Source organism: Lonchura striata, chromosome 5, assembly GCF_046129695.1.
Source record: "Lonchura striata isolate bLonStr1 chromosome 5, bLonStr1.mat, whole genome shotgun sequence".
In the NCBI taxonomy this organism is placed as follows: Eukaryota; Metazoa; Chordata; class Aves; order Passeriformes; family Estrildidae; genus Lonchura; species Lonchura striata.
In genome coordinates, this window is record NC_134607.1 from 10100902 (window position 1) to 10127140 (window position 26239).

The 26239-nt window shown below is 40.5% G+C and overlaps 1 protein-coding gene across 4 annotated transcripts in view; it reads right to left on the bottom strand.

Annotated features, from left to right (window-relative positions):
* LRP6 (LDL receptor related protein 6) overlaps positions 1-26239 on the bottom strand; it is a 128378-nt gene that overhangs the window by 15373 nt on the left and 86766 nt on the right. For all 4 annotated transcript variants that reach the window (XM_077783268.1, XM_021535114.3, XM_021535113.3 and 1 more), the window contains 10 exons: positions 21020-21236; positions 19634-19923; positions 18287-18513; positions 14536-14720; positions 12529-12855; positions 9013-9215; positions 6259-6470; positions 5891-6081; positions 1568-1777; positions 204-329 (listed from right to left, as the gene is read on the bottom strand). In XM_077783268.1, the coding sequence (XP_077639394.1) occupies positions 204-329; positions 1568-1777; positions 5891-6081; positions 6259-6470; positions 9013-9215; positions 12529-12855; positions 14536-14720; positions 18287-18513; positions 19634-19923; positions 21020-21236 (2188 nt within the window). The remainder of the gene's footprint in view (positions 1-203; positions 330-1567; positions 1778-5890; positions 6082-6258; positions 6471-9012; positions 9216-12528; positions 12856-14535; positions 14721-18286; positions 18514-19633; positions 19924-21019; positions 21237-26239) is intronic.

Genomic DNA, 26239 nt, shown 5'->3' on the forward strand with positions numbered 1-26239 from the left:
ATCTTTTTCCTCTTCCCTTACTCCTTCTCAATACTTGCAAATTTAGCTGGAGGGTGGAGGGAAAGAGGTGAGTCTGTACAGGTATGTAACAGCACCTGGTGCACTGTCACATTCCTCTGGTTCAGAAGCCATCCCTGAAGATGGAGACCCTCCCCAAGGCCGAAGCTAAGAGCTCAGTGAAACAGAACTTGGGAAGGACTCACCTCCACAGGACAGCTCATCCTGCAGCAGCACCAGGTGCACGGGGCAAGAGCAGCGAGTAGAGCCATCCCCCTTCACAATGCAAATATGCGAGCAGCCGCCATTATCTTGAGAGCACGGATGCTGTCCTAGGATTTTAAAAATTAGACAGGGACTGATAAGAAATCCCTAACTATTTTATGACCTTTCAGTAATTTCTTCATTACCCCCTACCCCCTGGAGAGAGGATGAATTAAAAATCTCTGTTAATATTGTATTTTGTTGTGTGTATTTCTCCCTTTACACACATCTATAATTACAGCATACATTGGTAACTCTCAATGATCTGAAACTACTCTAAGAATTCATACTAGAACAGTACTCAAAGCATTTTGCTTCTTGTGTGAGGTAACATTAGTTCTCTGCAGCAAATAGCACATTAGTAATACAAAAAGATATCTTGGATTCGATACTCCATTTTCTCTACCAAAGACCATTTAAAAAATAAACTTTTCTAATTTATAAATTCTGAAGCTTCTACTCTATCTCTGAAACTCAAATTAACATGCTCTAGATAAATATCTATCTTCATTTTAATGTTTAATAAGGACAACATACTTCCCTTGGAACTCCTGACAGACTTACTGAGATTAATAGCACACAAAACTAGTAGTAGTCTGCACTGATGTTTTAAACATCCCCAGACATTTTTCTACATATTTCTCCAAGGCATGCAACACAGCCTACTAACCAGGCCTATTTCCTCCAAGATGACAGCAACTCCACTACTTTAACCATTCATCTCCCACCACTTCAAGCATGTGTGTGTGGAAGGGCCTGGTAAGCAGAAAATTTTTAAAAGTGCAGCCATGATCAACACAAATTGCTATTTAATACACACTTCCTTTGTGCAATGCAATGTTGCTCTTCTGTCAATTCACTTTCAGTATGAAACACCACCACCAAAAATTGTTCACTCTGCCTTCAAGACAGCCAGTCCTCTGAGACATTGACAGATAGTGACAGGCCCTGAGAGCTGTGCTTGCCTAAACAGTGAACACCCAATAGCAATGCACTAGCATGATCCAGAAAGTCCTCTATTAGGGATAACAGGACATTTCCACTGTGTCTAGAGACACTCAAATGCCAGGTGCCTGGATGGGACTACCAGTCAAGTTGTCATCAGCAATGAAACATGCTGCTGGGGTTATGATAGATTTCCAGTCCGTTGCCAAGTGCCTGAAGGAAACAACCTAACAGCACAGATACCAACTTCTCACCCCTTCCATCTGCACTGATGTTGATCAGCAACAAGGCACAACAGGCTCATGTCTCTTGGCTCGAGTCTCACAGGACCTGTTTACACCTCAAGCAGGATTGCACTCACTGTATTCCTGCAGGTTGAGCTCCTTCACAGCATGGATGTCACTGAGTTGTGCAATACGAGCCTGGACCTTTGTACGTCCTTCTCGACCGGTCATATCAATCTTTTCAATCATCTGCTGCTGCCTGTCAATCCAGTACAGCCAGTTCTCAAAGACAGTTAGTCCCACAGGCTGCAAGATATTGGAGTCTTCCAAAACAATCCGGTTAGCACCTGCAGAAGGGAAAGAGTGTTTTGGTTCAACTAGGCAAAACTATCAGAAGCATCTCCTACACTACTCATACCATTATTTTTCACTACTTTTATGCTACTGGGTAAGTCTACTACAAAAACCCAGGCAATACTGTATCCTCTGATGCAAGACTAATGCATTTTGCAGAGAGATGATAATTTTTTTTTTTTCTGCTTTCACCAAGGAGAGAGTTTTTGTTCTCAAAAAATATCTAGTGTAGTTAAGAAGCACCAGGAGTGGAGGGGCTCATCTCTCATGAGCCTTTTGAACCTCTTATCAATGTGATGGAAATCAGTACCTCTTTTATTCTTCTTTCCTACTTCAAGAGATTAATTGCTTTGTCTTGCCATACAACAGGGAATAAGAAGATGGATTATTGGCTTCAGATAACCCATAAAATATAAATTCCAAATTAAAGCAGGGTAATTAGGACTTCTCACATGAATGAATAGATTAACACTTTTGACTTCCTCATGTTCTTTTCTTTCAGCTACGTTACCTTCACTAAGCTATTAGTGCTAAATTGTGAATGCTCCTTTCTTTTCAGCAAATACTTACTTTCCTGAGTTCCTTAGCAATCACCAGGAGCAGGCCTTACACCTCTAAAGAGTGGTTGTTGATTTCTATGCCAGATTTTCTGCCATTAAATACAGTCAAAAGTGACTGTCACATTTCATGGTTTACTCTCCACATGAACAGAACACAGTCAACAGTTGTTTTAAAGGTATCACTAAAGTCTGTCTGAAGACAGTGAGGACTTTGTAACTCACACAGAACAAAAATATTAGTCAAAACCTGAGGGCTCAGGAGGGAGGCTTAATCCATGCTTTCTTTATTTAACACAATGATATGGTCATTAACAGTCAAATATTCAGTGAGTTGATCAAATTCTGAGCACAAAATTACTTGCAAAGCACATGGAATATGCTTCAATTTTGAGAAGCTGAAACAGGATCATACAAGCTAAAGCTGAAAAAATTGTCTATAAATCCTGGTATTTATGACATCTGAGCTCACTGCTGTGCTTATTTTTCACTTCTGCTACAGCAAACAATAGCTTTACATTGGTCATTCATAGAATCATTTACCATAAGTTTTTATATTTTTGTTCTGTACAAATATACTGGAATAACTGAATACCAGGGGGGAAAAATTTACCTTAGCCACACAAGATAACCATATAGGACAAGAAGACATATGTACTTTGTGATTTTATACTTCAAATAAATTCTGTCCCTCTCTGCTTTGTTTAGTAGTACGAAAGGGTTTTTTGCTTGTTGAGAATTTAATCAACATTATGTCAATTATGATGACTTAGAAACAAATTCAGCTATGAAAAAAATATATTTACCTCCTTTTCACTAAATACGCAGAGAGCTCAGAAGTTAAGTAACCTTCCAAACATTTACTAAGTGTTAAAAACTGAAGGAAAACATGGGAATTCAAATCAGCTAGGCTGGGCTCTCACTACCACTTTGGAGCAACACCAGCAATGATCTGATTAAGAAAAGATGTTGATGAATTCTGAAGGAGGCTATACCGAGACTGATGTAGAAATTAATAGACTGAGTGATATAAGTCAACCTAAGTAACTGCAACTATCTATTGAACTCCTATAACATGACTAATTCTGTCAGGAAAACGTAAGAAACAGAAACCTGCATCTTGAGAAATAAAGTTAAGTTGAGAATAGGGCAGAATGCAAGGAATACAAAGGAAGGAATACAAAAGCTAAAACCTTGACCTACCCAAATGGAGTCTGTACATGCCCTCCTCTGCCATGCCCACTCAGTCAGCATGGCATTTTGCAGTATGTTCCTAAAGCTCTGAAGCTTAATATTCTCACTCCGTTAATGTCTTAATCTTTCTTTTTAATATTTGTGCTCAAGTGTAATTGACTATTTCTAACTAACCTGAGACATTAAATCCCTTCTTCCATCAACCAACAATGAAACCTGAAGCTGACTCATAAGGGTGCTAGTCTCCTTTATTGGGAATGTCAGATGAAAGGGAGACATGATTAAGAGGAGCTTTGTCTCCTGGCATCACCATCTCCTTTCCAGCAATACCATTTACAAAAAGATTTAAAACCAACCAAATAAATACACACCCATAGTTCATTTTATTTCCAAATTACTTAATTCCAGAATCATTAGACATTTCCAAATCACACTAATTATTCTGGAATAGAAGAACTAATTTCCAAATAGTTTCCATGGTAGGGAGCTAATTCCAGTCATCTTTTCATAAGCAAACCCTTAATCATGTGAAGAATCTGGTTAACTTCAATAGAATCTCCCATTTGGGCAGAATAACCAAGTCCTAACTTCATGCCTGAAAGACAGGGAGGAAAAGAAGAACTACATCACATAAAAGGCATTCTAGCTGTCCTTGTCTTTATGGGTATTGGAATATACAGAACTGACAGAGCAAGAGACTGAGTGTTTTTAAGAAGCTAACATGCAGAAAAATTACTCTGCGGGTCAAAAGAGCTTATGAATCAGCATTCCTAAGCACAGGAATGCATCTTAGCAGTTAGCAATTTATCGTGGTGATTATAGCAATCTATTTGTGTTGTAAATGCCAAAATCAAGGGAGGTTTTGGAACATTTTTTTCTTCATGCTCTTTGAAATATGGTTTGTAAAGTAAAAACTTTTACTTCATAATATTGGTGATCCAACAGCCACATCTTTAAGGAAAAAAAAAAAAAAAAGCAGACTGATTAAACCTAGACTGAATTAGAATTTGGACCCATCTCCTTGTCTGGTGTCCTAATTTCAGGCAAATAATTGACAAAGAGAAATAAAGCACATTTAATATTCTCCTGCCTGTTACTCTACTCATGCAAACCCTGGATCTAGGACAGCTTGGAACGTACCAAGCAACACCACAGAACTTTTTTTTGTTCTTGTTCTTTAATAATTCACTAACTCATGTTGTGTCTTGCATTTTAAAACCCTAAACAATCATGATATCATAGTTCAGTAGTGACCCTAAATTTTCCAGTGACACACTACTGAGCTTTAATTCAAATCATCTAGGAAAAACAAACAAAAAGCTTATTTGTTTTTCAAACCAAAAGCTTATTCTAGGAACTTAACAAAAGGCTGAAAATCAAAGTGGTATCAACAGGGTTACATGCTGCTACTTTGAATGAAGGTACTATGTCATAAGTGGAAGACATTACCACAAACATTACTGCAAGCTGTCATAACTCCTTTTATGTTTTCAACTGTCATTTCCAGCAACAACTTCCAGCCCAATCTGTATCACCGATTAGTACTGATGCTACATGAGGCAGCTGAGCTTATCCAGCAGTTTTCTGGATTAGGCTAGTAAATGAAAGACATTTGTCTTTCTTACCCAATCTGGACCATATAATTTTCCCCTCTTCTCTTGCTCCACTTCTGGTTGCTTGCTGGACTCTCTCTTTCCCGAAACAATGCAGCTTTCCAAGCCAACAGAACACCAATCTCTATTTGTCTTTTTCTGTATAATGTTGTTAGGTCATTGTGAAATAGGCTGAATGAATTCATAGAGGAGGTTAGGCAAGCAGTGTAACCAATCTTGGGGAGCAAGCAAAGAGAATTCCACAGCTGGAAAAGGAAGGCTTGAGGACAGAGAGATATTACATCTTCTCTATCCTTCTCACATCTTTTCACCCCAAATGACAAGTAAAAAAGTAACCTGGACACCTGCTGCTTCAACTCTGCAGGACATATTTTTCCACTAACAGGGAACTTTCCTCTGATTGACAGATTACTGCGCCAAAAGCAATGCCTTTAAAAACAACCCTTTTTCTCCCCTTTCCAAAACTGCTGCTATTTATTCATCAACTAACTTTGTGAAACTACACAAAGGTTTTGCAGTGAGAAACCAAAGTAAATAGCATATGTAGCAATTAATAATGCAAATCACAGTCATGAAACTGTAAAGACATGCTGCATGAATCATGCACATTCCCTAGCTGGGAATTCAGGGAGTGATTAGAATCATAGACTGTTTACAGCAGAAAGGTAAAGATGACACCTTTCTTTGCATTCCCCCCACCCACACCACACAAATGAATCACTGAATTAAGGTGCTGCTCTACCTGAAAGGTCACTGCTTTCAATTCTGCGCAGATCTGAGTCAGCCCAGAACAACTTGCCCAGCTGGCCATCAACAGCTAAGGCGATGGGCTTGCTCAAACCGCTGAAAAAAAGGACTTCTCGCTCAGTTCCATCCAATGCTGCTCTCTCAATTTTAGGAGATCTCTCCTGGAGGTTGGTGAAATACATGTATCTGGAACAGGATGATTAGAGGAAAAAAAAGTTCATTTGATCATTCCACATTTTTGCTATAAATCCAAGACATCTTAACAAATGTCAAAGTTGTTTTTCATTCTGACAAACAGAAAACTAGCTGCAGCAAGAAAACAACTTGATTCTCAAAACCCAGGGCATGAATTTTCCTACATACCCTTTCTCTGGATTCACCACAATGGCTCTGGGTCTATCCTGATCCCCCTTGAGCACAACTCCCATGGGTCTCCCATCCAGGTGAGTCACGTTGATGACATTGGTGGCCTCACAGGTCCAGTAGATGTAGCGGCTGTAGATGTCAATGCTCAGGTCGTAGGGCTGCATATCCAGATTCTGATTGGGAACTGGACTTGTCACAACAGTGAGGCTCTGCAAAGGAAAGAGAAACAACACACAGGAGAACATTTAATCTTAATCTACTGTGAATAACTTTATTTGCTAAGGATGCACCATGTCTAAGTATTGCTCAGAAAAAGGAGACAGCTAAAATATTAGCATAAAGTAAGGAGAGACCCAAGTTCTGTTGCCACACAACACCTTTGATAAGAAAGAGACACTTAGTCCTGATGGGTTGCTGTAATCACAATCACACAAGCTGACTGCAGCTTGTAAAACTTTGTAAGTTTGACCAATAAGTCCAAATTGTGTCCGTGTTCAAGGACCAGAGTCAGCTCCTATATTTCCTCTACTTTTTTGACGACTCAAGAGTTCAGTTTGGATAGACCCAAACCCAGCATGTTTAACACTCTACAAGAGAAATGTACCACCACTAATTCCCAAAGCTGCAGTTGAGCAGAGAAAAATGAAGGCAAAGTGAGGCCAGAAAGCACTTGAAATGCTGGCCTCATTCTTCTCCACTACTGCTGCCATCTCAAGTGGAGGACATGAGGGTGGTTAATAAATGGAAGGCAGCTCTGGCAGAGATGGAAAGGACATCAGCTAGTGTACAACACTGACTTCAGAGCATTTCCAGCTAACACTTACTAGTTCAAGGTCTTGTCTTCTACTGGTCTAGACTTCTGGAGTTGGCATGCCTTTTTCTTCTTTTTGAAGAGGATTAATAAATCAGTAAACATGGCCTACATAAACATTTTGGAAGCCACGGTTATGAAGTGAGCAACCTCTACCCTCTTATCCCAAATTAAACTTCACCAGAAAATTTGCCTAACTTTATTTGGTTTGTCACCTCTATGAAATGCTGTGCCTGCAAGTCTTCCATTTGTTTATTCTGCTGGAGCTGGCAAAAACATGGTGGTTTTGAGTATTATTTAGATATTCCAAAATTAAAAGCATTGCTAAGTTAAGAGTTAAGGCTGAAGGGCATACAGCAGGATACAACTACTACCACACTCACCACCAGAAACCACACTCTTAAATTTCAACTGAATAGAGCACCTCTCTTGTGTTGTATTGCTCATCTTAGTCTCTCACGCATCCCACATTCAAAAAATCAGGAAGAAAAGCTCTATTTTAAAATGCAAAATCAAATAAGCAGTCACTGGTCACAGTTAACCTCACTAAACCTGCATATTGGGTTTGTATGGCCAAGTTTTGGTTGGGGAAGTACTAGAGGGATGGGTTCTCTGAGAAGGTGCTGGAAACTTCCCCCATACCCAGCAGAGCCAATGCCACCGAATCCAGGATGGTCCCATCACCGGCCAAGGCTGGGCCAATCAGGGATGTTGGCAACACCTCTGGGATAACATATTTAAGAGGAAGAAAAGTTATTGGGAGGAAGCAATCGCAGTCAGAGAAGAATGGAATAAGACTGTGAGAGGAACAGCCCTGCAGACACCAATGGCAGTGAGGAAGGAGGGGCAAGAGCTGCTCCAGGATTCCCCCTGTGCCCCTGCAGCCAATGGAGGGCATGAGGGGTGCACAGATCCACTGCAGTCCCTGAAAGAGCCCTTGCTGGAGCAGGGGGATGCCCAAAGGAGGCTGTGACTCTATGGGAAACCCCACGGAGAGAACAGCCCACACTGGAGCAGGTTTCCTGGTAAGAAGTATGTCCCTGTGAGGGACCCAGGGCCTGTTCCTGAGGGACTGCACCCTGTGGGGACAACTCACACTGGAACAGTTCATGAAGCAAACATAGCCCATAAAAAGGACTCATTTTGGAGGCAGAAGTTAATGGAAGACTCTCTGGTGGGTGTGACCCCACAGTGGAGCAGGGAAAAGACTCCATGAGGAGAAAACAGTGGCAGAACAAAGTGTGATGAACAGACTGTAATCCCTCATCCCAACTCATGAGCCTTTTGCTGTATCTTGTCTCTCCTGTCCAGTTGAGGAGGGAACTGACAGGGTGGTTTGGGTGGGTGTCTGACCTCTAGTCAAGGTTGCACCACCAAAGCGTCTATTAACTTTTGCCTTCTACCCTACTCTACTTTCTCTGTATTCTCCAGTCAAATACATTTTCCCAAGACTGCTACATATTTTACAAGTTCAATCTAGTCACTCTATGTCCCAGTGATTTACAATAACTCTCTTCCTATCTGATCCAGACACAGCAGTGTGCTCACACAGTTCCAGCCTCCTCGTTTCAGAGGATCTACCCCTGCACTCTGCTTACATACCTTCATCACACCCCCGATTTCTCCCAAGAACCTTCCCTTCCATGTTTCATATCTCAAATATAGGCTTCAAACAGCTTCCAGACAAAAGACAGTGTTGAGCAAATAATTATGCTGGGAACAACAGTATGCTCAAGCTGGCCTTGGTTTTCCCTATTTTATTTATTGCTGCACACGCCAGATTTACTGACTGAGGACTGCAGAAAACTCCAGATTACAGTCATTTTACCAAGGGACAGTAACCTATGGCAAAGTCTGTGCATCTAAATTATCCCCATACAACCAGTCATTGTTTGCCACAGGCATGCCAAACATTCAGCAATTCCACCCCCTCAGGATACCTGGCTGCCATCTTCCTGTGCCTTCCGGATGATGTTCTGCCGAGAGTCAATCCAGTAGAGCTGCTTATCCAGGGGATCGTAATCAATGGCTCGGACATTGCGGAGGCTGTGGATGGGGAGTATGATATCTGGGCTCTGTTGCTCATCTACCACCATGCGATTAATCGCGTTCTTCTGACTGAACAACAGAAAGGTGGTAGGAGCTGGATGGGTTAAAAAAAGAAAAGGGGTTGAAAGGGTTACACATGGCAATAAAACTGGGCATTTTTATGTTTAAGAATGACAACTACAATCCATAACCAGACATTTATTTCATTCCCCTTTTCCCTCTTCCTTTGCCAAAACCAAACAAAGAATCAAAACATAACAATCCCAACCTCCGATGAGTACGAAAAGCCTTTCAAATTAACTTTTTTTACGATAAATGTCTGCATGTGAATATGATAGGCAAAGATCAGATTTTTTAAGTGGCAGGACTAGTGAATGCAAAGACCTCTGCCAAAAGCATCTCAAAGAAGAATGGTCAATTATGCCTCTCGAAGAACCGTCCATTTTCTTTCTAAAGGGGTTTCAGGGAAATGCAGTTCCACTATATTGAAGTTGAACCCTTTGCTAGGTGCACTTCTGCTTGCAGAGGAAGGTGAGAAAAAGCCAGCACTGGTTCCTTATTTAGATGTTTCAGGGAAAAGAGATTGACAGTGGTTCAGTCCTGTTCCTACAAATCTTTTTTCTGCCCCTATTGGAATGAAACAACTAATTTACAGGAAAGTTTCTTAACTGTGTGTGAGGCTGTGTTTTTGGTGAAAAACGCATTTGCTCTTCTCAAAGCTATGTATCTTTTCTAGGTGGTTATCTGGGAATGACAACCTATAGTGAGAAAAAGAAATTTGATATTCTGCCCTGCAAAAATTTCCCAGAAAAATGTTTGTTCTTTGTAATTAGAAATACTGTCAAAGATTTCAACACCCCACACAGCTGTAGTTTATCAGCTGTAGTTTACAGTAAGTGCACAAAGCATTTAACACATCACTGAGAAAAATTACATAACTGGGTCAGAAATCAGAGAAGTGAAAGCATTTTCCTTTTTCAGAGGGTTCTTTTCAATAATGCTCTACCTGAAGGTACTGCTGTGCAAGATGGTATAAGAGCAAATTGCCAGAAATGCAGCTTAAAGACTCCCTGAAGTTTGTACAATCAATTCTCTACAGCCCAAGTCTGTAGAGAGATTAGCAGTGGGCCACTGCATTCATTTATCAGCCTGTAAAACAGGTAAGGCAGCACCTGGGAAAGGGGAGGAAGCAAAAGTCTCCTAGAGAACATCATCGCTTTGCTTTGTCATTTTAATATACACTTTGAACAGGTATTCTGAGTGCTGGGGAAAAAAAAAAAAAAACAAACAAAAAAAACCAAACAAACAGCAACAAAAAAAAGGTAGGGAGGAATTTCCTTGTAAACCAACACACTCTCTCTGAACATCCTATAACAATCAGGCCTAATTGCAAGGTTGCAAGGTATTTTTGCTTTCTGAAAAATCTGTATTTTCCCTCCAAGCACTTTCTGAATAATTTAAGCCTTCTACTTAGCACTAAACTGTGTAAGAAAGCAAAAAAAAAAAAAAAAAAGAAAAAGACAAATTTATATAAATATGTACAGCAAAATAATGGATTCAGAAACATCAGAATTCTTACCAAGAAATTACAATAGAAATGGAAAAGGAAAAAACTTAAGGTAAAACAATGCAGGTAAACATGTAAACACCTAAAATTATTTCTACTCTTCCCCAAAGATACCCTCTTACTTTCTAAGACTGCCTGGCTTACAGCTTTGAATTTATGGCTCATTATAAAAAGCAACAGCAGAATTTTTTCCCTTGAGACTCCACATTTCTGAAGCAGTACCAATTTCAGAAATCCCTTTCCAGTTTTCATCATTTTCCCTCCCAACAGTCACATATTTTAACTGTAGTTTTGGAAGCAGGCAAATGGAGTGCATCGAGTATGTCTCCTGTGTAACCCTGCCTTCCAACTTCATGACATGTGGTAGGTATGAAGAGATCTCCCCAGAGTATAATTAAAAGAACCTATGCATGCATGAGCAGGGTATTCCTGAAGGGAAGACCTCCTAGACGGGGCCTGGACTAATAATGTTCAGGAAGTACATAAGCAAGTAATACAGGCAAAAGAAAGTTAAAACAAATCATGCTCCAATTATAGTGTCCAGAAAAAGGAATTAAATTATACGCAGAGAGGCCTAAATCTCCAATTAGCTACAAATGAGAAGCTGGAAATTTCCCAGGTTTGAATATAGCAGAGGAAAACTCCTGATACCACACAAAGAGCCCTCAACTGTACCATGGGGAAATGGTTCTGTTTGCTCGCAATGTATTTCCTATATTTTGCTCCTTGCTCTGCTTCAAGGAGCATTTTCACAAGAAAAACATGACCTTTGATCATTCTGCTACTTTTTCTCCACTGGAAGCCAAATTCCTCCACCTAGAAAATCACAGTCACTAGCAGAGAGATGCCAGCTATGCCTCTTACTTCACGAACACATGAAAGTACCAGGGTGCAAGAATCCAGCTGTCATGCAAGGGGCCATTGTAATAAAAAAATGAGGGTTGAAGTACAGAACACAAGGGGAGTAGAAAAGCACAGTTTTTTGAAAAGTATGGTTTTCAAAAAATGCCATGAGGTGGCATTTCTGCAACAATCTGCCCAGCTTTCGGCTTTAAGACAAAGTTGGATGTCTCTGCTCACGCATAATGTGGGTGAGATACCATCTGTCTCTCTGTACCACGAATCTCTTCCCCCACTGACTAATGTGAATGACATGAGTGGAAATCAGCCATCCAAAGTTGCTGCCAAAATTATAAGAGTTTCACTGCAGCCAGTTATTGAGAGATGGATAAATTATTTGGTTAGAAACTAATTACACACAGCCTGAGGGGCCTTGCAGTTTCTATTCTGCACAACAATAAAGAAAAATGGGGCTTGGCTGCACTGAGATCAGGAACAAGACTGCTGGGGAAGCCATGGAGCCCAACCCATTCTCACTGAGGAAAAACACTTGTAGAGGTCTGAGAGTGGCCCACCTCAGCTTCTCATCAGCCAGCTAACACAGCTACTACAGAATGAAATCCTGACCCCATAAAAGCTGCACGAAATCTAGAATCCAGACTAAAATATCACATATCCTTTATGCCAGGAAAGACTAGGAATACATAAGCAGATAAATAAACAAGCAAGTAAGCACTTGAAGAGGGTCTGACAGAGAGACAGAACCAATACACGTTTACATGTTTAGCTTTCGTGTTTACACATATGTAGCTAAGCCACTGGAAAAGTTCACTAACAGCCATTTTTTTTTTTTTGCTTTCAATATCCTATGTTGTCTTAAAATTCAGTAAGATATTACTACTGGAAAACTGCAAAACTCTTCTTTCCTCCAAGTACAATGCTGGCATGGGTTACTAAACACATCTGCTTCTGTATTTCCTGTTCATTCCTTATGGCTTACCACTGCAGGTCCTGTTGTCAGAGTTCAAGGAATAGTGAGCTGGGCAGCCACAGACAAACCCTCCCACGGGGACTGCCAGGCACAGGTGAGAGCAGTGCCCATTGCTGGAGGCACACTCGTTCCAGCCTGCCTGCCGGGAGGAGTGGAAGACCAGGATGTCCATAACGTAATCCAGGTGGCCCTGGATGATGGTTCGGTTCTGGCCACTGGTCTTGTTGGCTCGTTCGATGCTGCGCCGGCTCCAGTCTGTCCAATAAATGTAATCCTGGTACTGGGTCAGGCCAAAGGGGTGAGGCAAATCATCAGCTATGATCTCACGGTCAAGGCCTGGGTCCAAAAAGAAGAGAGAGAAAAAGCTGAGTGACATGGGCACAAGCAATGTACTGTTGGACATGTCCCCTGCCTAGAAAGGTTACCACGCAATTACTTTACAGTTACTCTTTCATCATTACAACAGTAAATTACAAAGTAATGTACAGTAGTCAAAAGGAATCTCAGAGTCTGTCACAGAAACGTGCTAATCCTGCTTGCCATTCACAGAAAAAAAAGTAGTTTACTGAAGAAAAAAATTATCAGGGTTCTCAGAAAGATTCTGTCCTTTCCTTCCTTTCCAAAACTGGTAGAATGCCTCTCAATCTAATGCAGGATCCTCACTGTATTTCCAGTTGAGCATCTCTTGGCACTGCACTTTACCCGCTGCTTATAAAAAGAAAATTGTTGAGTTTAATGAAATACTACATTGCATTATGAGAAAAATTAAATGTACAAGGCTAAAATAACTTGTCTCTGGAATATCACAACATTCTAGAGCAGACAAAAAGTCAGGACAGGAAACAGCTAATTTTGTATACCATGGAAATGTTAAGAGATATTAAGAAACAGGATGTGGCAGGGGGAAATTATTTCAACTCTGTTTTATCAACCACTTCATTACCATGGTACCTCCTGCTGTGTAGTCACATAAAATGAACAGATTATGAAGCACGAAGTCATTGCCTCTTTGCACACAGAAGTCAAGGATACACAGCCCCACAGGCATCTGTGCTGTCACCAGCCACAGGCACAGAGAAAAAGAAGCTCTAATGCTGTTTCCAGTCCCACATTTCAGAGGGAAACATGGAGCAGGCCTCCACCTGCATACCAAAATATATTAGAAGCTGAAGAAAAGCTTTTCTATCACGCATAATTCCCATATTGCATTTTCCTGTTTTGATACTTTTCTAGCTTTGTTGCACTACTGCAAGCATACTGTTTAAAGCAGACTAATTCCTTTAGCATTAAATACTGGCTAATTATTAATGCTTAAATATTGGCTATTGTTAATGCTAATCTGAACAATTTAGTATACAACAAGGCAGCTCACTCCTGTGAGTGCTGAGAAGTTAAAACAAGGTGGAAATCTGAGAGGGTCTAGGTCTTCCACACAGTACTCTGGAACAGTGAAAGAATAAAATATTCCACCTCCATTTAGCTGCAATAACCAATTTATAAAATCATCACAGACCCCAGCACAAAAGGACTCTCCTGCTGATAAACACTAGCCAGGAAAATGTCATTAACATGCAGAATACAGGGCAAGAAAATGCCTGAGGATACTAACAAAGATATAAAATCAAATTGTATTAAATTACATTTTGAGTAAGATGTTATCTTCTTGTTGACTTTCTACCTTTGCTATGTATTTTCTAGTGCTCTTGAGAATAGCAAAGCAAGACTCTCCAAAATACTACAGGATGACATATTTTTCCTACATATAACTGGAAATATGTATACCTTGCATAATTTTAACTTTCTGAGCAACCAAATCACAAGAAAATTGAGGCCATGCTAACCACAGTTTTACATGAACATGAATTACAGAACCAAACATTAAAGGCATATGAGGTTGGGAAATTTTATTTTTGTCTTATGATGTGCATCTTTGCATTATTTAAGCCACAATTTGCCAAGAGGGAGCTGCAAAAAGCAGCATTACCTCAGGATGCTGCCTAGGTCTCTGGGGCTCACCTAACATGTTGGAGGACTCTATCAGGTTGGTGTCCAGGTCCGTCCAATACAGGCGCCTCTTGGTGTAGTCAATGGTCAGGCCGTTAGCACGTCCCACATTTGGCACCAATGTGGTCCTCTCACTGCCATCCATAGCAGCTCTGTCAATCTTTGGCTTGCCACCCCACTCAGTCCAGTACATGAACCTGATTAAAGATTCAGAAGAAAGAAAAATTATTGCATTCAATCCAAGAGAACTCAAGAGGAAAATCAAAACAATAATCCTTAGAAAGCATAAGAGAAAAAGAAGAGCTGTAAATTCAAGCATTTATGAAGACTCATTGTGCTAAATTAGGTTGTTTTTTTTTTTCCCCCAAAGTAGAGGCAAGACTCTTGTAGTGAAGAGTCAAGTTTCCTCAAAATGCTTCCAACATTATTTTTTCCCACTTGGACCTGGATTTTCACCAGCAAGTTCTGTGTGACAGCACTTTGATAGTACTAATCCATGTATGTCATTTAAAAAGCAGAAACTGGCAGTCAGGCAGCTTCATTTACACCTGATTATTTAGCAGGGTGTGTTTCTAGAGCACTTAATCTTCTGTTTCTAGTCAGTTGTCTCACAAATGAAGGAACACAAAAAGGTAGATCTGCAGGGTACTTTTGTTAATAGGTGCTACTACTCATGTTCACACAACTAAGTCAACCAGTCATGTACACGAGTGTCCTACATCTCAGCCAAGACACACAAAACTGTATGGCATTTCCACTGGAGCAAAAATACAATTATTACACACTCACATGCCAGCTTATGCCTCATTTGGAAGAATGACAGACTTGCACATGCTTACATTTTCTTTAGGCACTGCACAATAGAGTAGGATGTATATTTGTATATTATATATTTGATGGCTAGTTAGTCACTTCCAAAATATGAAGCTGATACCATTCCAAAATAAAAGTGAGAGGCAGCTATCCAATATTTACACCTTTTGGGGCTTTAATAACTCTAGTAACAACCCCCCCAAAAAGTCTTTCAGTTGCAGCCAACTGCACAATAGGAAAGGTTACTTCAGAAACTGATGATCAGCAGGTAGAAATTCATCAGACATCAAGAATACTTGCAAATTTCTCTTAAAATTTTTGCAAGTACTTTGTGTATACATTTTACAAGTTGGACACAGCACAGTGTCAAATGTTAGAATTGCCCCCTATGGCAGCAATGCCTTGAAAACTTCCATTTAAAGTATAACTATACAGTATGCATATTGATACAAGTATGCATATATATATAAGTATACAGCTATACTATTGCTGTAAGGAAAAACAGGCATTCTGACCCAAGTAATTTTTTTTCTGATCTGTAGTGAAGAGACAAAGCACTGAATGATGATAATCCTTGGGAAAAACCTACTTCCAGTGTAAAACCAGAATCATCCATAGCAGCCTTTTGTTACAAATGAGTAACTGGATCTAAGAATCTGATGTTGAATTCTCATCCAGGCAACCCCTGGCACATCAGGGCTGAATCCAATCTAGGATCCCAGTGGAGGTGACCATTGCCACCACCTTGTTGAAATAAAGCAGAAGGAATGTGTTTCAAGTTCTCTGCATTGCTGTAGCTCTCACAGTGTGACTGGGAACTGTGATAATGTCATAAGCCTTGTAAATTTAGCTCATTCATTTGGAAAAAAAATGCAATATTGGTATAACCTCAAAAAGTTTTTGCAGTAATTAGTTATTGTCAAGTGAGTGTTTCAGGGTAGAAGAGCTATTTCAGAAGCTGAATAGTTAGCTTGATTTGCCCCATTCCTTCCTCCCTCTCCCTGTTTATTGCCCTACTTTTGCTATTACACTTCAACTGAGAAGTATCTTCTCAGAAAATCTTTCATTTGGGGCATAGGTGTATATAATTGTTTCCCCTCCTTCTCTGTCCTTCTTCCCTTTTCTGTACAAACTAAAAGGTTTCCTTATCTGAATAAATAAATACCTTCCTTATGCTCAGATATAAACTTTGCTCTCCCATCCTCAAATTAAAAAATTTAATACCTTTATTGGACCCTAACTTGTGATAAAAAGAATCCTAAATTCTAAAATGATAAATATATTCCTTTCAAAGCTATAGTCCTTTTCTAAATAATGAATTCCATAACCCTAAAACTACTTTGATTCTGTCGTTAATTATGTTATGTGTAGTAAATATAATTCGTGCCATTCCTTGTATGAAATATGTAATATTGGATACTTGTTCGATTATGCCCGTTTGTATTAGTTCCCCCCGCTGCAGACGAGACTGGATGTATATTGGAAAGTGATTTACAAGTAAAAGGATGTGGCTCGGCCAGGAGATGGGCCATGTCTGGACTCCAGGTGCTGACCATCGGGACTCCAGGTGTTGATCATCGGGTGCTGATCATCATATAAACAGCCCAAGATGGATATCATGGAAATCCTCAGACAAACACATGTGAATGCAGCCTTCCCGTAAAATCTCATCAGGGATTCACCTACTCCGGACACTGAATTACTCCTCCTCATCACCAAAAAAGAAATTCTTATTAACCTATGGACTCTTGTGAGAACCCCAGCCTTGCTCTGGGGTCCCATGTGGTGGTGAAATTTCTCCTCCAACTTTTGATTCCAAAGAAAAACTCCGCAGGCTCTTGCTGTTCGGTCTCAAGGCAGTTTATTGTTAGTTATCTAAAAGATTGTCTTCTCGGGCTGTGGCTGCTTGGTCAGCGGCCTGGGCAGAGGCACACACACACCCTGACATCCTCTCTGTCTGCTGTCTTCTTCTTCTCTCCCCACACTCAGGGCTGCTGCTATCTTTTATATGATATATTACGTATTACATGTTTATAGTTTTCCCCCAATACCTACTACCTATATTACCAAGTGCTTTTCTACTCTAAAGCAATCTGTGAGTGCCAACATCACCAAGAACATAGAGGCAAGGAAGAAGAAGGAGGAAGAACAGGATCAGCCCGCTTTCCTCCATCTTAGAACTTCTGACCCCCATGTACAAAGTAAAAACCTCCCTGTACAAGTGTTAAAACCCCCTTGTACAATACTAAAAAAAATTTCCCCTCTGTTTTGTAACTACTTTTACTATACTATCTAACCTTTTGTGACTGCTTGTTCCACCTCCAAAGTTGGTAACTCATTCCACGGCTCAAACTCAAAATCACAGCTGTTTCCAGCTGCCTGCCAGGGTCTAAAATGCTTCTGACCAAGGCCTGGAACCTCTAAAAATGTCTGAGAGACATTTTGAGTTCCCACAGACTCTGAATAGAAGAAAAGACTGATTGCTGAAATCTTGGCCTCAGGCGGAATTTTCCCTATAAAAACCGCTTGGGCCAGGATGGAGGTGTGTGGGCATAGGGGAAAACCTCTCCTGAGGCTGACTCCTTTTTGCACACAGAGGGCTGACCCCGGGCTCAGCACTGTCTTTTTCCGTGGCTGGCTAGATAGAATTTGACCGCTAATAAAATTACTTTTATTTTTAATCTGGCTGAATAAATTCTCATTTATAACAATCATAAAACTAAATATAAATCCCTTTCTAATGAGCTGCTCTCTGGGGTATTTTTTTTTTATTTTTAATGATCATTCAGGACATTAAGAGTGTCTTAATTTCTCTAAACTGCCAGGTTGTATATTCCGCAGCTCAGTTCTCTCAGGGTTTACAGGCAGTGCTTAACTACCATGCTCTAGAGGAAGCATTACAATGTTGTTTTTCACTGTTTATAAACACAGAATTAAATCAGCAAGTTACCCCTCAGCAGGGTCGAGTGCCAGTGCCCGGGGACTGTCGAGGTCTTTCCACACAAGCACCTGGCGGTGCTGGCCGTCCAGCTTGGACACCTCGATCCGGTTTGTGCCAGTGTCAGCCCAGTACAAGTTCTTCCCCAGCCAGTCCACAGCCATGCCCTCAGGATAATCCAAGCCGAACTCCACAACATGTTCTAGCGCACTGCCATTCATAAATGCTCTGCTGATGGTCTGCATGAATACAAAGATACACAGGCAAATTAGAAAACTTACCAGCCTGTCACTGGGCTGCTTGTTTTCTTTGTTGAATTTTAAACACTTTCATATTTTAGACATCTCATAGGAAAGAGTATCTTACAATATGCTACTTATTTGTACAGCAAACAATGCTGCTATTCAGAAGTAATGATTTATTCCACTCTGTGAATGTATTCTGTGTCAACTACAATAGCATTTCACTGGGGAAATAAATGGGATAACTAGTCTGGTTGAATGAAGCATCTACATGACCAAGTGACCTTAATAACTCAGTGCCAGCTTTGAGGGGGAAATATTTTAGGTCTCCCAGGACTATACAAAAGCATCAATGTTACAGCATGGAACACTATTTAAAGCAGCCAAATGAAAAAAAAAGTGCAGGATAGAACAGGAACTAGAAAACAACTGAACAACCGATGAGCTCAGTAGCTTCAGTACTGATGGCTAAATTTAATTTCACTAAGCACAATCTCTTCTTGGATTTTTATTCAAAAGTCTTTTTTAAACTCTGCCATCAGGATCAGCCTGTGGTAGCAGATGCAGCTAGAATACCATTTTAATAATATATTAGAGTTCAGGCATTCCCTGATAAGCCTGAAAATGCTAGAATAGTACAGAATTATTTTGGCAAACATGGGCCACCTTTCCATGTCCTCAATATTCCTATCTGCACACATTTCTTATACTCACAACTAATCAGAAGTTAAAAAAATCCCTGATTTTGGTTTACCTCCCAGTTTGAACACAATCTGCTAATTATGCCAGTTTGTGACAGCACACAGCAGGGCAGTTTACAGATCAGTCTTCATGTGTATCACTTACACAGCTCAAAAGAATATCATGCTTAGGGAGCTCAGCCAAGTCACCACTTGCAGACTCATTTAAACTCTGTTTTCAACTACTGTGATTCTCCAGTTGCAAAAGTCCATAAGTTATTGTTGGCATATGTCTCAAGTCAGTTGCAGAAAATCTAATTAAAAACGAAACTCTTTTACATATCCCTTGAATTTTGTAAACCCCATTAATCAACCTGCTCTTAAAGATCTCAAGGAGCATGTAGTAGCTTAATAGCCAACATGGACTAAATCTCTACCTTCAGTGAAATGTCAGTCCAGTAAATGCGATTGTCTGTCACATCAAAATCCAGAGCAGAAGCTTCCTTGACCCCAGTGAGCGGAATAGCAACGTTGTTATTGTTGGTTTCTAGGGAGATGCGCCTGATGTCTGCTCTCCTGGAAAAGAGCAGGAAAGCTTCTGGCACGATGCAGGTCTTCATGTCGCTGATGAGCTCCAGGCCAATGGGGCAGGCACAGCGAAGGCCTTGCGGTCGGTACAGACATAGGTGGCTGCAGCCACCGTTGTCTTCTGCACAGGGGTTTGTACCTAAGCAGACAACGAGAGGAAAAGCAACCATTGCAAACTGACTGCAGGTGAAAGGTGAAGCTAGTACTCACGTGCATCAGCCACACTATAAGTCCTCCAAGCTAACATGCAGTTTTTCTCCTTGTATTCTCTGATCAAATTATTTTTCATTCATTTTCTGTAATACTTTAGGCAGACCTTACTCTCCTTGGCTGGAAAGCCAGTGATTGTTTTCCTTACGCCAAGAAACAAACCCAGCACTAGGGAAAGGGATTTGTGCTTCACCAGCTACTGATGATCCAAATTCACAGCACAAGCACTGAATGCATGGTAAGTGTATGTTCTGCTGCCTTTTACAGTACACTGGTCCAGCTACATACCCCCTTGCATTCCTGCAGGTAAAAAACTTGCAGAAGTATTTTCACATCCATTCAATGGTCTCTCCAGGATGCACGCGAAGCAGCTCTTTTCAGTACTCACTTATGTACCTGCACATGCTGGAAATTGAACTAAGAGAGGCTTGGCACTAAGAAGTTCAATTGGCCAAACAGTTGAAAAAAGGGCTGCATTCAAAACATGCACCCCTTGGGGCATCAGCCACACAAAGATACATATCAACTATATTTCACTTGTTTCCTGCAGTAGAATCCAGACATGACAGTGAGAAGCTGCAAGCTGCAAGTATCCACATAGCAGGATACTCAAGTATTGTGATGAGTTCTGTGATGCTACAATTATACTGCTACCATTGTTTGGATAGCTTAGGATAGGCAATTTAAAGCTAGATGCTGCTTTTTACACCACAAACGCTACAGGTCAGGAAGTACTTCTAGGTATTTTTAAGGATAATTTTCTAATATTAATGTAAAAACTACTGAATGGACTAAAACTGGCTCATTCTTAGCTTTTGCATACTAGGAGCACATGTTCAGCTTGATATTCTTCCAAGCTACAGAACTTGGAAGCTCCTCAGAGAAGACCTAACCCACCCTATCAAGCTGCAGCCTGCAGTCATCATACCATAGGACTGAATTCTGCCCATTTCTAAAACTCTGCAGTACAGCACTGCTGACATTTTCTATCACATTCTCCCTTGGCTGATTAGCAGACCACTCACCAATGATCTGGTGTACGTTGGTGGCTTTCAGGCCCATCAGATCAGGTAGCTGATCGATGATGATCTCTCTCTCTGCCGTGCACTTGTGCACACGCTCAATGCTGCGCCTTTGCCAGTCTGTCCAGTAAATGTAGTCTCCCAACAGAGTGAATCCAAATATATGAGGCAGCTTGTCCTCCACCAGGACTCTCCTACCAGTTCCATCAGCATTCATGACCTATGAATATAGACAAACTTTTCAGATGTATAGAACAAACCTGCCACTATTTGGCAGATTAACAAACTAGCTGCTCCATGCTCAGACTTCAAATTAAAAAATAATCTCCTATGCATTATAATGCTATCAATGTTACACAGTGCCCTAATAAAAAAGAAGAGGCTCTTTATTAACAGGTACTTAGTCTAAAAGATTAATTTAGAAGGTTAGTCTCATAACCAGATCGTAATGTGGAATTATGACACAACACTTGTTACCTTTGCTTTATGAACTATTATTATGGAATAGTAGTTACTCCTGTTATGACTCTCTCATTTCTGACATGAATTTTGGTTTAGTTTTAAAGAGGAAGCACTGTGTTTTACACAAATGAAGACAAATTTGTAATGGCCAGAGAGTTCTGGCTCAGAATCTTCTAGTCCACAGCCCCTCCCAAGTGAGCTTAGTCCATATTACAGAGAGCATTAAGAGGAGACCCCACACAAATACTGGGAGGCAAACAGCGAAGAAGATCTACAGAGTATATTTATATTCCCCTGTCTGAATAAGGAATCAGTTTTACATTCTTCAAAATTAAGTACAGCAATTTTTTTTTACTACAAGGAACAGCTGTAGTCTGTAAATAATTACATGCCTTTGACCAAGACACTTAAATTTACTGTGTCATTTTTCTCTACTGTTAAAAAGGAGTAATACCTAACTTCCTTAGTGATGCACTGAAAGGATTAATTACACATATGTATGCATGTTCAAGTGATCAAGTGCCTTATGAATGTCAAATATTATTATAAAAATTACCATACTGACAGGAATAGAGTCCCATGTTTTAAGGCAAGCTTAAAAATGGTTCCGTGCTGTTATGAACAAAACAGCCTGACTGGGATACTTGGCTTGAACTAAGTACGGACATTGAAATGTTAATTAGCCAATTGCTCCTGGGAATCACCTACACCCCCACCCAAACTAGGACTGGGATGCAAAATAATCCAGTGGAATCATGGGAGGGGGTTTTGGGGATGAAAAACACCCCAAAATGAAAAAGAGGGGCACAGTGGAGGGGGCTGGATGGGTGTGCTGGTTGGGGAAAAGGGAGCCCCATCCCTAGTCTGTGTTTGACCTGTCACCATAACCTGCAGAGGACCAGACTGGACTGGGCTGTGGGAAGCAGGCACAAGGAATCAGACACTCTACCTGGTGTTACCAGGAGGGAAGGAGAGGGATAGCTGCTGCTGGATCTCGGCAGCAGGCTTTGCACATCCCCCCACCCTTTGGCTACCAGTGTGCCAGGAGGAAAGGAGAGAGGATGGTCTGCTGGGACTTCAGATACAGACTGGACACCTCTGCACCTCCGGCTACCAGTGTGCCACGGAGACTCCAGGGACAGACTCTGCATGACTTCTCACCCTTTGGCTACCGGAAGAAGCTACACCACCCCCCTGCCAAGCTGACTTTTTAATAAAGAGCTGAACACTAATAAAGGCATAGACCCTGTTCATTTCAGTGCTGCAATTTTTCAGAAAAAATCCCTCTGAAATATTTCTACTTGTTTCAAGGCCATAGCTTAAATTTATAGTAGATATACCACTCTTCCAAAACCAGGAAAAAACTTCCAACAAACCTTAATATAAAAACTTTCAGAAGTAATGTGATTCATAAAATCCAAGGTAGCATACTAATACCTGAAACATCCTTCCCACCATCCAAGCATGTTCTAAGTAAGTGACTGGAAAAGGGGTGGTTTATTAAACCACTGTTTTCAAATCTCTCTCACTTATGGAATAACCGCAAACAAATCTATATGGCTTCCCGTCCTTCTCATGGCTCAAACTCAAAGACTTATGCAATGACAACCTTCAGGATCAACTGGTTTAGTATGTCAGACTAGAGTGATGATAGCTGGTGGCCAGAATATCTTCCCAGATCACAAGAAATGCTAATTTGGAGCAACTCTTACCCAGGCACATATGAGAAGAAAGGAATAGAGAAATGGAACTGAAACACACACCTTTCCCAGGATACAGTGTAATAAAATATTTATAAATTCCCTTTAAATGTGGGAAAAAATCTATAACCTTCACAATTATTCAATTTCTCCTTAAAACTATACCTTGTCAAACTTCCCAACATTTTGGCACTTACTCTTAGTATATTAAAATAGGAACTGAATCTTTTTGTGCACATTTCCCTAAAGGGACACTGCATATTTGCTGGATTGTAGGAATAAGCTCTGTATTTACTTTTGAAAAAAGGTCATAATTACTTAATGGAACTAGCTTACCAAAACTTTTGAGTCCAGAGCATGCTTCTACAAATGCACTAATGCATGTGTATCTCAAAAACAGATAACTTGAATGTGGTGACTTGTTTCCCCCCTCCCCCTTAAACTACAGAGATAAGCCATTTGCAACTAATTAATACATGACAATTAGTGATTGCTGAGCAGACCAAGATACGCAGAATGGAAGAATGTGGAAAAGTGAACCAACTAAAACCACACAGTAATAAGCAATAAAGCACCACAATCACCAAGTATCGTTTTTTTTAAATTACATTTTTTGCCTTGTATTTATAAAAGAAAGAAAATTATCTATTTAAGGGAATTTAACTACTGGCAAAAAATATTAGTTGGAAGGTGTGTGGTGCAGATGAATTTTTTTCGGCAAACTTTAAGAGCTGTTCAAATAAGCTTCCCCCTATACTGAAAAGAGTCAGGCAAAGAGAACGGAGAGTGCTGGCATTGTGCCAGTGTCAAACCATGACACTGCTTTTAATTAATTTTTGGTTTGACAAATAAAGGCTATTTTGAAACATAGCTTTACACCTCCTAGACAAAACATGCCCCTTTCTGAATGTATTTACATATACCTGTCACTCTGCTCCCACTGCAATTTTACCTGAGCACATCTGTACTATGTTGCCTAATATAAACATTTGCCCACTACCACCACATATATATACACACACAAAATACACACACACACACACGGTAGCAGTCAGCTACCACCACACACACACACATATATATATATATTTATATATATATTTATATTTCCATGGCACCATTGACTTTGGCTGCACATTAGGTGATTTCAATAGAATTACATCCATTGGCTACAGAATCATAGAGTCTGGTGTAAGGCAGAAGGGAAGTGGCAAGGGATGTAGAGGTGATACATACAAGAAGAATAAAGCAAAAAGCAACAATCACTTAACAACTACTTTCGAGGGATTTCAGCATCATCTTTTTACATACTCAAACTTAGACAACAACCAAGTCCCTGGCTATAATTCTTTCTGGACTCTTTCCCCTTCCCCAGCTCCACATGGATCAGCTCCTCACAGCGAAGCCCCACAGAATCCCACACACATAAACCCACCTTCAGCTGCTACAAGGCAGTGTCTCCAGAGGTTTATGCTGCTTTTAACCACAATGTGGTGTGAGTTTCACATTCTGAGGCCATTCTGAATACTGCAAATCACACTGAGAATATAGGCTACAACAGGAAACAGATGTGGTGCAACCTCAAACACCACCTTTACTGAAAGAGCAAGTAGTTCCATGAGAAAAAGGAAATTAAAAGTGCAAAAATTCAGACATAATGCCAGATATCCTGCTTGGAGAATAAGGGCTTTGTTTATCTTAAAATAATAATGAATGTAAACCTACAGCCTCATGAACATACAGCTTATTCAAAGTAAGTGATTTACTACTGAAAATGTGGTCACATTTTAAAATTCTGTACTTAGTGTAGTACAGGAACAATAAAATAACTTTGAAGCACTACTTCTAATTTAAAGTTTAAAGACTGGAATACACAATTACATATTCAAGCATCTTTCTTGTTATTAGAGATCTTGCATTCAATTCACTTCTAAGTACCAGTAATCACTGGGATAAATAGGCTAATGCAGTGAATCTACTTTTTTGATAATCTGGGATTTGAATGTATGGTAGTTTAAACTTGTCACTTGACTGCTTTAGGTCTAGAGTTTCATCATTAAATCTATCTCATTTATGAAAGCCATGTTCAGCTGTGCGTAGAGCTTGTGCTGGGACCCTGGCAGAACTGCAAACTAGCAGTCCCCTCAGGTCCAGTGCACCAAGGCCAGGGGGCAGCAGAGACTGAGCAGATGTGCACTGGTCTATGTGCACAGCACTGAGGACATGCCCATCACAGAAAACATCTGTCCCTATTGGGCTATGCTGAGATCAATCAAGAGCCCAGTCCTACAAGGTGTCAAGACTGAGATGAAGGTGGCAGAGTACAGATCATTATCTTTCATCTTAACTCCTAAGCACAGTTGAATGTTCAATATAGAACGACAGAATCATAGACAAACCCAGGTTGGAAGAACCCCTGAAAGATCATCTGGTCCATTTTTTTCAGGGAAAGAGGCCTAGATAAGATCATCCAGCATCCTGTCCAATTACGTCTTGAAAACTACTAGTAAGGGGAGGGACTTGACAACATGCCTTAGTAAAGTATTTCTTTCTTGTATTAAAATGAAACCCCCCTCAAGGCACCTTATATCATATGCCCCTGTCCTCTCCAGTGTGGTACCAATCCAGGTACTGGGACAGCCTCCCTCCTCCTTCCTGAGTACTGGAAAAATGTGAGCCTTCTTTTCCCCATGGAAAAGAGACCAAACCCATTCTGTCTTTTCTCACAGGGTGGGCTCTCATAATTCCTTTAGGTGCTCTCCACTCTCCCTGCATCTCTGTTGAACTTGGGGACTAGAGCTAGACACAGCTACGTGGGATGATCGATGTCCCTATGGATGCAGCCCAGGATCCCATTTGCCTTCATTGTACAGCTGCATACTGGCATAATTTGCCCTCAGTAAACCTGCATTGGCTTGTCCCAACAACCTGCTTCCTTTGGCTTGCAGGTTTCTAGAACTCTTTCCAGGGACTGGAATAAGACTAATGGGCCTGTAGCTTCCCAGGTCCTCTTTTGGATATACTTGTAAATTATAGGGAACATGTTAAGTATCATGCATGC